The 13,866-nt window shown below is 35.5% G+C and overlaps 1 protein-coding gene across 1 annotated transcript in view; it reads right to left on the bottom strand.

Moving 5' to 3' along the window:
- Window positions 1-12,713, bottom strand: part of LOC140232262 (regulator of G-protein signaling 9-like) — a 79,778-nt gene extending 67,065 nt beyond the window's left edge. The window contains exon 1 of the mRNA XM_072312395.1: window positions 12,536-12,713. Within this exon, the coding sequence (XP_072168496.1) occupies window positions 12,536-12,586 (51 nt within the window). The 5' untranslated portion in view covers window positions 12,587-12,713. The remainder of the gene's footprint in view (window positions 1-12,535) is intronic.
- Window positions 12,714-13,866: the final 1,153 nt, after the last annotated feature.

Below are 13,866 nucleotides of genomic sequence, written 5' to 3'. Positions count from 1 at the left end.
TTGACCATGAATATTCATAAAGCATGGAGAACAGACTAATCTCATCATTTCAGTGATTGCATGTCATGTAATAACTGCTGAAAGAGTTTGTCATTTTCTCTTTGAAAACAAATGTGTCAAAAGACAATAAATGTGCATACAAATATGCTTTGCAGCTTACAATACAATTCAATTCAATTCAAATGAATTTATTGGGAATTTTCAGCATTGAATATTAGAAATGAAATACAGTCATTTCTTTTTATATTCAAGACAATAAATCATACAGTGTGTACATCCAAACATAGCTGAGATATATGTGAACAGATTGAAGTAAGAATAGGAGAACACATCAATTGGGAACCACTCGGGATAAAGTGAATCAAATGACTTGACTAAATTATGGCGCATGTATTGGGAGTTTGAATGCAGAAGACTGTCGTCAAATAAGTAGCTTAAGAAGATATGACAGCCTTAAAAGAGAAGAAAAAAGAAAATGGGCAAAACAACCTCATTAGCTTCTGTCAAGATGAATACTAGCATGGGATAAGTAATTCTCATGACCACTTTAAGATTGAATTATGTAGAAAGATTATATAATTGACTCCTATAAATAGATATAAATCACATAAAATAACAGGAACTTCCTGGCTGAGTGTTAACATTGTGTATCTATATAGTATTACATATTCACAAGTACTACAAACAAAATCAGACAAACCTATCAAAAAATAACTTCTGAAAGAGTGTAAATTTATGCCTCATTGTCCATTGGTTTAGCAGCAAGCTAGATGCAATGAACAGCTGTAAAAGGTTCCATTTTCTCTCTTTATCTCTTAACACAGACTGAAGATGGTGATTTCTTCTATATTTTGGATATCAACTCTTTATTTGAAATCATGCAAATATTCAAAGTGAAGGCAACATTAGCAGATTTTTTTCCCCCCTCATATTTCCAGCGACATCACATATTGCAGTCTCGATGTATTTTTGCTCACACATCAGACAAGACATGAGGGAGTTATGTAATACTGTTACAGAGCAATTCTTGTTTAATTAACCCAATTTGGTCCTACCAGTACACCAAGACGGCTATAAACAGTGGGGGAAATTAATGTTGGCTCCCAGCTCCTCTTTCTGAAGCTATTCTCCGTTGTCATGACGGCCACAATTATCACAATTAGGGCGGCCAAGCATGCTACAGCAATCTCAGGGGAAGAGTGCTCCATGTCAAAAGCATTCTAAATCCAGTCACTTTTATCAGTCGTGTCATTGACAGTATCAAGGGAATTACTGCCTTATGCAAGTGTTTACAATTACTGTATACCCTGAATACTCCGCAAGGTTTTTTTATTTTTCACAAATTTCATGAGTGCGGTGCTTGTCGTGAATTCAAAACAAGCGAAAATATCAACTCTCATCCCGCCATGAATGCGATGTGCACACATACATTTTTCCGTTCAGTAATTTAATCCATAATCACAAATTTAACCAGTGGTGAGATTGTTGGGAAGTCCTTATTCATGAAAGATTTGACTCGCTGAATATATTAAATCATATAAATCTATGCCAAAATCTTCAATTTTACAAACATGAATGATATACCAGATCAAGAACCAGACTAAAACATTTGTATTTCAAATATGAAGACATTAACTATTGCTTTTATATGCATATACATGTAGGGTTTATATGTATTTGTGTGTGTGGGGGGGGGGTGGGAAGGAAATATTTGAAGAGTTTGTTATTTTTCGCAAAAACCTATCAGTCCAATTTTGAAGATTTTGAAGTACTGTCTCTGTCATAATGTACAAAATAATAACTTTTAAATGATATATTGGTCACTACATATAAAGGTAAATTTTTTAAGTTATGGTCAAAAGAAGCAAAAATTTTCTTATTATTCTCTTTATTTTTCTTGACCTTTAATCGCAAATATCTCCATTTGGCAAATATAGACTTATCGGTTTTTGCAAACAAACTCTTCAAATATTTCTTAAAACCTGCAAGGAAATAAAGGTATTTTAAATCTTTTTTGTCAACTTCATAGAAACTTCCTTGTTGCATAACTTCATAACATGTGGCACACACAAATAAGTTGGATTTTTTGTTAATTCTCCTCCCATAATTGAAAGCCTAATGCATCTTATCACGCTGCAAAGATTCAAGTTTTTCATTTATCAGGCAAGCATTTTCAGAGTGGTCTGCAGCTTGAAATTTTAGCTTTCTGTACAGAAAAAAAAAATGCATTGTGCATAAATGCATTAAGGCAAAGTATTCATCACAAGCATGAATAAGTCTTCGGGTGTATTTATCTGAAAATTTTCTGAGGTAGCATCATGATCCTTAAAGGGGATGGCTAGTAACTAATCAGTGGGAATCAGTGGGAATGATGGGGAATGATTGTTCCAATTCTTGTGGGATTCATTTAAGAGTACATTATACATCTATTGTTGTGTGAAAATTATTTGCTTCAGAACGGTCTCATATTCAAGTAATGTGCAGTTTAATGCCCCTCACTGTACAGGCATGCTAACCTGGAAACATAAACTGCACATTACTTGAATATGAGACCATTCTGAAGCACACAATTTTCACACAACAATAGATATATAATGTACTCTTAAATGAATCCCATAAGGATTGGAACAATCATCCCCCAGCAATCCCACTGATTCCCACTGATCAGTTACTAGCCATCCCCTTTAACTTGTTTGAGGCATTTTGGGGCAATAGATAACTGCAACCATGTTTTCAAATACATTTAGTGAAATGCGATTTGAAAAGTGTTTGAGACCACGATCACCTTTCTGCTGGTTGATAAAAACAATTCCGTCTTGAAATGCGTTTATTTCTCCAAGCCACACAAGTTAAAGGGATCGTACAGTTTTGGTTGAGACCTGATTTCAGGCTTCTAACATTTTTCGGTGAAATAATGAGAAACCTCTTATGAAATATGAAAGAGCATGTAATTCTATGAGGAATTCAACGTTTATTTGATGAAAATTGGTTTTGAAATGGCTGAGATATCCAAAAAAAGAGTGATTCTAATAAAGTGTGGGACCCACACTTGATTTCGCTTGTTTTGTTTTACCTTGTTTTTGGATGTTTCAGTCATTCCAAACCCGATTTTCATCAAATAAACTTTGAATTCCTCTTAAAATGGTATGCTCTGTACTATATCCTAAGTGTTTTCTTGGTATCTCGCAAAAAGTTAAAAGCCCAGTTCTCATCTCCACCAATACTCTACCATCCCTTTAACTTCCTAATGTTTCTGCTTGTGTAGGAAAGCAAATTTATGCCATTTGTGTTTTCTGCCAAATTTTTGTGTATGAATGACGTTTGGTGGTGTACAGTTGACCTCTACTTCCAAGGTCAAATGGCGTAAAGCAGCTGTGCAATGACAGCAGTCAGATTGCAATTACATTTTGTATATGATGGTTAGATAAATGCAGCAAGCCAAGAATCACTTTTCAAACCATGTTCCTAATGCCATTTGAACTCCGTTTTGGAACGTGATTCTCTCTGTGAAGTTAGATAAACACAACCAATGTTTCATAGCCATAAGTGGCATAATGTGGCATCCAGTGGATGAGAAATGGCATCTATAAGATGAGATGTCCTCATCTTCTGGAGTAATTCACAAAATTTACAAGCTATGCTGAATCCTCTTGTGAATTCCTTTTTTCCATATAGAGTTACAAAATAAAATTGTATTGCTTTCTTGTCTATTTATCAAAAAACGAAGATATTATTATTTATAATTGCATTCATGTTTTGTTGAAACTTGCAGTGTATGTGATTCAAAGTTCCTTAAAGGGGCTGTACAGTACTGGTTGAGGTGGGGATTCATGTTTTGAACATTCCTAAGTGAGATAATGAGAAACCTCTTATGAAATATGAAAGAGCATGTAAGTTTAAGAAGGATTCAACATTTATTTGATGAAAATTGGTTTTCAAATGGCTGAGATATCAAAAAAAGTGATAATAATAAAAAGCGACAGGCCAAGCCTTTTATTAGGATCTCTTTGTTTCACCTTCTTTTTGGATATCTCAGCCATTTCAAAACTGATTTTCACCAAATAAACTTTTGATACCCCTTAGAATTGCATGCTCTTTGACATCTCATAGAGTGGTTTCTGATCTCGCAAAACGTTAAAAGCTAAATCCTCACCTCGACCAGAACTGTACACACCCTTTAAAATATTGTGTACTCATGTAAGTGTTATGTATATTGCTTTGTATTACTTTATGTGGAAATGAAATCACTTGAATTGAAATTGAAATGTCGTTCAATTACAAAACTTTATTGTAACCTCTCATTCAAGAAAAAGGAGTATTTAAACCTGGCATTATCATATTACTGTTAGATATCGACCAGCCATTCAGTAAGATTGTTGCTGGTCTCTTCAACAGTGATTCCACGAGAAAAGAATGCTACAAGGCTTTATGATTTAGGTTTACAATGAAGCAAATTAAGTAATGCAAAACAAACAAAAAATATTTAGGTATTTGCTGTCACTATTTGGGTTCAATAGATCACTAGCATGTCCTTTTACTTATATTGCATAAACACACATCCATTTATTCACATTTGAAAAAAACCATATCTTTAGATAAATGAAAACATTTCTACACATATAAACATATATACATAAAAGTTTTATTCATATACATATACATATGTTCATACACATGCATATGTACATACATTTATCAAATTCACACATGCACACATATACATGTACACTCATACAGCTGTACACACATACATGTATATGTGCCCATCATGTATAAAGAGTGAAGTCTTTGCTCATTATGCATTATATAGCCAAGCTTGATGACAGAACAAGGTTGGACACACTTAGGCTCCATATCCATCATCCAATTTGCAAATTGCCATCACGAAACCGCAGCCATGACAACTGAACACTTGGAGAATAAGTCAGAGAGAGCACTCTTGCAATCTCCCTCACACATAGTGTGTACATTGCCTAACACTCCCTCAGCCCTGTCTTTGTGCTTCTTTTCTTTCTCTCTTCTTCTCACATATATTGGGACATTACCCATTTGTGTGCCACATTTATCACTTGCCTACAGGTTTGTGTGTGAGATTTGTGCACAATTGATTCATTGGCAAAGAATAGGTTAGTAACTCTTATTTTACAAGCACAACCTTATTTCTCTCTTTCCCATGATTTTGACTTGATTCAACAGCGCTCCTGCTGTATAACCTAGATTGTTTCTCTTTCACTTTCTCTTCCATTTTATCCAAAAATTATTTTACTATCTAATTCCAGCGACAATAACCCCTTTCTGAATTGTTTTTTACCTCTCTGTTATATTTTGGTGTTACAGACATCAGCAATGTTACCATGTATACCTTTTCTCTATCTCTACACTTCTCTGTTTCTATCATTTTGATTTACAGCAATATTGGGTTATAATGCGGTCTTTTATCTTTGTCTTTCATGGATAACAACAGGTGAGCTGCATGTGTTATAGCTTTTTTATTCTCTCTCTCTCTCTGCACACTTTACATCTATGATTTTCTTAGCTGGGTCTACATGTGAATGCCACAAGCATGGACAAACACACAGGTATATCTAGATGCAAAATTCTCTTGCATTTTACACTCACTTCTATTAAGTTATATGAAATGTACATATGTGACGGTTTGGCTGGTTTCATTTTAGGGGCTGCTTATTGTCAAAGTAGAGCTTGGGGACACACATATCATTTTAAGAACAAACTGATAATTGGTTTAAGATTGTGCAGCTAAGAGGATGTCAGAGCAAGTCACAGGCAACACAGCAAAGTCAATCCCTTGGTTTAGTTGAATACTTCCTGAAATTGAAATATTTACAACATCCTGGAGATTAGTTAGATTCAGACTTCATTTCATGCATCCCTTTTCAAAACTCTTGTTAAACAATAATATTAAAAGGAACTACAAAGAGAATTCTGCAAAATTTACCTTTTCCAGAAAATTTTTTCCTTTCATAATGCAGGCAGAATTTTTATCCTTGATATGTCAGTAACAAGTTGAGGTATTTCATGTGTACTTTTCATCTGGACAATGAAATGTGGAACTTCATTATATTCTCATTATTGTCATTGTTCTGCAGAGACCTCACAAACTGTGTAAAACAAAAAAAAGGAAATAAATTAAATTAACTGTACTGTACTGTCCTGTACTGTACTGTACTGTTGTTGTCTCTTAACAAACTATGGCATGCTAACACTTTAAAAAGTCTTGAAAACTCTTAACAGATTGCCCAATTTTCCTCAAACTTTGCTGATGTGTTCTACCACTATTCATTCACTCAATGCACAAGTATGTTTATGGAAACTTCTCTTTTACAGTTATTTTATGTTTTAAGCAATGTTACACCCTATAATGTAAGTTGTTGTAGCATAAATTGAAAAAAAAAGAAACGGCAGCAAATACAAAACAAAAATTCATAGATTAGACTTTGAGTGACTTTGAAATGATTAATAGGTATGTAATATAAGATCATTTGTTTTCCAGAGCAAAATTCACATTACATGATATAAATATGCACTTCAAATGGGTCATGACTTGTGACCATGACATATCTACTTCTATGATATCCTCAAATTACTAAAATACCATTTTGTTTTGTTTGTGGTTATTCTGCTGTTTGCTTTGTGCACAGATAGACTGCAGATACCAGACTCCGGAGTTAATCATGATTGAACAGACTTCTCCTCTTTGTGAGAATCTCTTGTAAAAATCATATTCACAAGATTTATAATTTGAGCTCTATACTAACAAGTATACTTGCTTCAAAGAGGTCCTGGCATTGATTTGCTAAACATGTGCATATATGTACACATTGCTTTTGTTTTTATTATGTATATTAATGTACTTACAATTTTTTGTGAAAAGTTGAACTGAACTGATAACACATTTTGGCAAAAAAACTATGCTATTTATTTTCCATTCCAGCATAAAATGTAAAATAAGAGTAGTTAAGACAGCTACATTATTGCATGACCAAGACTGATGGATACAGACTAAGGCTGCGTTCGAGCGCTCTAAAGCGAACCAAAGCGAACTGAACCAAAGCGTACATGGTACCGTACCGAACTGTGCCAGATTTGACTCATTCGAGCGCTCTGTTGAGAAAGCGTACCTCACAAGTTATTTTTAGAAAAGGTCATGCATTTTTGAAGCAAGCATGTCATCCACCTGGCATTTGAACTACTTACAGCTGTCCCGAACAAAGAGAATGATGTTTTTGCATTGTGACGTATGCGCATGATACGCGCATGCTTTACAGCGAATTTTGGTACGCTTTGTACGCTTTTGGAGCACATTGGGAAGTGGTCCACGTTTGGCTCGGTACAGTACGGTATGGTACACTTTAGGAGCGTTCGAGCGCTCCTCTGGCGCGGGTACAGTCCGGTACAGTTCACTTTAGGAGAGGGCTCGAACGCACCCTAACACACCATGTGCCTTCCCATCTGTACAATGTCGATAAAATCCACTTGTCTTTTCCTGCAGATCGAAGACTTTTAGTCAAGATTTGTCCACATGCAAAATTGTAGACATATCTAGATGGAACTAAGGAAATATACAGACATTATGTTCTCATATTCACTGATTATGAGAGCAGAATGCATGTTATCAGAAATGCCAGAGGGGAGCTTGTTCCATATACCATTTCCGTATCCGTGGAAACGGCATGACATGTCGAATTGTGTGATCATGCAGAGCACAAAGGCAACTCCGGAGACTCTGTTCACTGTAACTCTATTCTTGTTCAGAGAGATCTTTGAAAATAGATGGCACAAAAGCATCAAAGAGCCATCGGCCCAGTTATATGTGTGTTGATAAAGGCAGGCTTTGTCCTACAAAGCAACTGATGTATAATAGCTCAGGGATCGCTCCTCCTATCTTCCTCCTTGGATGCAGAAGTGATGCGGTCTCCAAGGAGAGTCACTGACTACTTTGTCATCCATTGTCATCATCCCTTTCATCATCCATTCATTGAAATTATACAAAAGGTCGCACTGATGCCACATGTGGACCACTTTCCAAGAAAACACAGGTCATTATTTTTTTTTGTTATTTCATCTCTGATGATTGTTAATAATGGCCAGACATAAATTACAAACAATGTGATTGTATTCTGTTGTTCATACCTGGGTAAAATGTAGATACTTCATGGACACATTGGGGGTGTAGGGATATTTGTATAAATATAATAATAAATATGTATTTGATTCATGCAATATTGGTCCTGACTCGTGCAATATGACTTGGTATCCCATTCATTGCTATTCAATGTGACATAAAAGTTTCATAAAGTTTACTGAAGAGCGATTGGAGACTTGTATGCTGGAAATTTTGGAATTATTGTCATACATATTGTACTAAAACATCGCATCTCAAGTGTGACTCATGCCAATAAAACCAGACTAGTTATTCAACGTACTGTCTATATGAAACACATGACAATTCACAAGTCGGTATACATCTGGGGTACTACAACTGTAATCTGCTCACAGTTCTAATGCGGTGGTAATCACCCCTGGTGCAGGAAAATCGACAAAAGATATCTAGCATGACAACCAAACAATCATCATTCAAACACAGGGATGTAATCCTATCTGCAAACAATATCAGTGAACTGCACTAGACTCTAGCATGCTTATATCACCCCAAGATGTGTTTTCTCAACAAACGCACATTGCTATTTTTACCACTGATTACAGATTTTATTTTATGGATAAGAGTTAGTAGAGCTCTCTTTAAATCCTCTAAAGGACCACAATTGAAATTGCCATTGCAATCAGTGGAAATTGCTGTCAGTGGAAATAATGGCATTAGGTATAGAGTCCATCTATACGAGAAACACAAGTGTAGACATACAGGACAGTCACTTTATTCTTCCTACAACTGCTTGACCAAATAAACAATTCTGATATGACAGGTGCTACAGTCATGTTATACAATTTTCTGACATTGGGCACAATATTGCAAGTCTCTTTGAAGGCAATAATAAAAATGACAATACATCTTTGGTGTAGTTCTTGAATAACATCAGAACCACATGCATAAGCAACAAATTTGAATCTCCTAGGTAACTAGATCTTATGTTGTCACATGTCCAGTCTTCGTCATGTTCGTGTGATGATATTGTTTCGTTTCCAAATGTTTTACTCCCTAATAGTTTGCTTTCTTTTTATGATTTTCCCTGTCACATCTTCACTAAATGGATCTATAGCACCTCTAGTGTGTTGACAGACAAAACAACGCTCTGGGCCTACTTCGCAACACTTAACATACTGCATATATAGGTGGTATATTTTGTAGTGGTTTATATTTTTGCAAATTACGCAAGTCGACTGGTATACGAGAAATCAAAAGCTTGCAAAAACTTTGTCTCCAAAAACACTGATGTGCTGTACAGCCAGTTCTAAGTGGGATTTGTCTTATTTTGTCACTGTGGTTTAGTAAGTTAGTACAAATTCAAACACTCAGGGATTTGTCTTACAAGTAAAAAAATTGTGAAATTTTGTACTTTTGAAATATATGGCAAATATATAGTAGTTCAGCTGGTTCAATGCAGGTTTTTATCATTCATGCTCTGAAGTTGAATATCATAAAAGTATTGTTTATAAAAACATCAGCATCAGCTAAATCATTGCATCCAATTGGCTACAGGGATATTGGTTTTTGATATAAGCTACCTAATGGTAGACTATTTTGCACTTAGCAGGGTAAGTTGATTTTGTATGTTTTTTTTAAATCCATAGAACTAGAATATAAAAGAGTATTATATAAAACAAGCACAAAAAATGCTTTTATTTCTGCACTAGTTTCATATTGCATAAAATTCACAAAAATTTCACACAGTATCTGCCAGTGCTTGAAGAATAACACTGGCAAGGTTCTCTGGAAGGATGGTGCTTACACAGAAGAGGCTACCCAAAGTAAAATGATCAAATAATCCCCACATTCACCTTGGACTAGTATCATCTTGATGTATTATATAAGGTTTTATATATATATATATATATATATATATATATATATATGTATATTACACCCTACAATGGATGTAAGTATATCAATAATATATTATCATATTCATATATACATATATTCATCTAAAAAAGATTACATGCACATTGATCATACTGCAATCACTGCTGAGTTGAACTCTTTTTGTAAATTTATTCATAAAAGTTTTACTGCTCAGGCCCAACAAAGACAAAAATGCAAATTATGCTCACCTGGTCTCTATCTCTCAGGGATCATTATTATCCTCCATCTATACCTTAAAGGACAAGTTCACCTTCATAAACATAAGGATTGAGAGAATGCAGCAATATTAGTAGAACACATTAGTGAAAGTTTGAGGAAAATTGGACAATCGACGCAAAAGTTATGAATTTTTAAAAATTTTTGTGTTGGAACTGCTGGATGAGGAGACTACTAGGGCTTGTGATGTCATATGAGTACAACAGTATAAAGAAAATGTAAAGAAAATTCAACATATTTTCCCTTTTTTCGCATAATAAAAGAGCACTTGACTTGCCTCTTTCTAAAGGCAATGGGAATAATATTACCCATAACATATGTCAGTAACGAGTCAGGAAAATGTGTACTTTTTTCAAGAGATGAAATTTTGTGAAATTCTCTTTATAATTTTCCTTATATTGTTGCACGCATGTGACATCATACACTGCAGTAGTCTTCTCATCCAGCGGTGACTGCACAAAAACTTCAAAAATTCATAACTTTTGAACAGATTGTCCGATTTTCCTCAAACTTTCAATGATGTGTTCTACAAATACTGCTACATTCTCTCAATCCTTGTGTTAATGAAGGTGAACTTGTCCTTTAAACTACCAATCTACTCAAGTTATGTACTTAGTATTCAGTAATAGTCCAGGAATAATTATTTGTTATAAGATATCTACCAATCTACCCACACATCCACACCTCAATATGTTAAAGACATACCATCCCTTTTGCATGCAAATTTTTGAAAATTTGGTGAGAACACTTACGTATTGAAGAAAACACTATTAAGAATACTCCAGTAAATTTTGAACTCAAGAGGGTCTTTACTTGCCGAGTTTAATTGACCGTTAAGATTTGAATAATTTTTTTTTGTACTATGAAAAATTACAAATCTAAACTACTAGTATAGTTTTACAAACCTGTGTGATGCACTTATGTAGTTCATGAGAGTGGTGTGTGGTTATTTGCCATAGATAACAGAGTAAAAGAGCTACTGAATTCTTTCTCACTGACAGCTTTAACATGCATATATTTTGTTCGAAGTATAAGTATCATAATACAACCACAGGAGGATCAGTATATGCATCTGTGCCTCGTACACAGAATATCTTACTGTGAGCATTTGGTGCATTATTTGAACATAATTTTAATGTCTAACAACCTTCAAATATCACAGAAATGTTATAGCTTTACAATAGTCTTGTCATTCTGGTGGAATATATCATGTTCTGAGCTATTTGTGAATGAATGCAAAAGGGATGGCCCATCTTTAATCGTTGAGGACAAGGCCCGAGTAGGCTCGGGCAAGTGTCTCTGGGAAATGTGTTTTGCAGCAAAATCTGCCCGTCCTCAACAGGTTAAACAATCTGCTCACATTTCTTTCCATTATGCTTTTCTATTTTTCTATGATCCATCTATTCTACTTTTTATCAATCTATTTTTAATTGGTCTCTGTCTTTATATACAACTTTCTTATCATGTGTAACATCCCCCCCTTTCCATTGTCTCTTGCTGAATGTGTCATCACATTCTGTGTGCTGATTTAAAACAAACACATTCAAGGGCCTAGATAAAAATTGACAAATTTAAAGACATTTCATTCTTTTTAAGAAAGTTGAATATTTTGATAAATCTGTCCCATCTATCAGGCTCAGCAAATAAAAATAAAAAAAAACCCAACATCACACCTCTTTTAACCTTTCAGTAGTTATAGCATTTGGAGGGGTTATTTTTTTTTTCTCATCTAGAGTCTACTCTGTAATTGTGCTTTATGCCTGCACAGCAACAGTGCATGCCAGTGGTTTGATATTGTGTAAGTCTTTAAAATCTGACACTAGTGACAGTTTGTTTTTGTTTTGTTTTGTTTTTCATGCAGAAAAAAAAAATGACACAATGAACAAGCAAAAATAATAGCCTCAGCCTCAATCTCAGTGTCCAGGCTCAGTGTCCAGCAGCTAGATAACAAAGCGATGTCGTTTAGTCCGATGCCTAATCAGTTCAGATCATCAGTAGATAAGATAATGAATGCCCCTCTGCCCCTCTCTGGAGAGAGGGAGATACGCCAGGGAAATTTACCGCGACTTCTTGTTGCGTTATTTGACCGTTCAGATGATCACCCGGGCTTCCTTCCAACCGTAGTAGGTCCTACTCTCCCACGAGATAGATCCCGGCTGATTATGAAGACATGATATTCCCTATGCACACAACGGAGACATAACCGAATTGGTATGGAAATAGCTATCTACAAAAATTGCTCAAAAGCACCAAGCTTACCTTTGCAAAAACAAGCTGCTTGTTCGTTGTTGACGATTGTTCAATTTCCATGTTTTGGGCGCTCGTTCTCTGTTCATGGACATGGTACAAATCCGAAAAGTATCTCGCACGCGATGACCATGACCATTTCAACGCCAGGCAAATAATAACATCCAATGTTGTGTAAATCGGCACTTAAAATAACACACTCAATCGAATCATGATACACAAGGCAGCAATAAAAGCGTGCAGCGAAAGCCGAGCCAATTCTTGGTGTGGAGGTTTTGTCATTAGAATAAATAGGGATATTGTACACGCTACAACGGTGCAATACAGCTGTTCACGTTGCTAGCGAAGCGGCGGTAGACGGTCGATCCACATCCATCGCGTTAGATCGCTAAGGCACACACATCGTACGTTGCCATATCAGCCGACAGGGCTCACGCACAGACGATCAAAATTGGCTGGCGCGATGCTTCGATGATGATGATGATGATGGCAAGTGTTTGCAATATTGGGCGTAACAATCTATTGCGAGCCCGCTTTGAAGGTGATGTATGTTACCGGGGTTACAGAGGTTACCGTACAGAGTATAAAGATACGAATATAAGAATTTGTGATTTCAGTTTTCCCCAAACTTTTCTTCCATTGACTCTCTGTCTCCTTTCCGGGGGTTGTTATTGATGTTCATTTCAGAAAGTTTATGGGGATGGTTAGTTAACTCCTTTATTTCTTGCATGAAACCAGAGAGGTAGAAAGAGAGAGTTACAATGTGTACTGTCAAAGAGAAGCAATGCACCTTGTGATTCTTGCTATCATATTCTATAGAAATGAATATAAGTGCCTTGAGAAATAACATTTCCAGAGAATATGATTAAATATCACTGGTGATTAACTTGAAGAGATAGGCCTATAGGACACCCCCACAAGTTCTCTGACCTATGATTATAGAAACTGTAAAATTGATGACAATCGTACATGATGAATCAACAGAAAATAAAGAGATGTTGTTGTTCTGTCGTTGCTCATTATATGGGCAATATAGGGTTTCTTCTGAAGCATGCATGGGAACAAAGAATAACAGATCTCCCACACACTTTTTGTTTGTAACGAAATCCATATCCTGTTTCCATTAAAATGTTATGCTGCTATGAAAGTCAACCGTTTTAGGAAATTCCTTACCGGGAATGTATTTTTCTGACGATCAGTTTTCTTGGAGAAATAATACAGATGTGATTTTCAGCTAACTCCTGAAAATTTTCTTTGTAGTTTCGGTAAGTGGTTGGTAATCGCCTAATGATGCACTACGGACATGATATTTGTTTGTTTGTTTGTTTGTTTTTATTTAATCG

Source organism: Diadema setosum, chromosome 8 (genome assembly GCF_964275005.1).
Source record: "Diadema setosum chromosome 8, eeDiaSeto1, whole genome shotgun sequence".
Lineage (NCBI taxonomy): Eukaryota > Metazoa > Echinodermata > Echinoidea > Diadematoida > Diadematidae > Diadema > Diadema setosum.
This window is presented reverse-complemented; position numbering and strand designations above follow the sequence as displayed.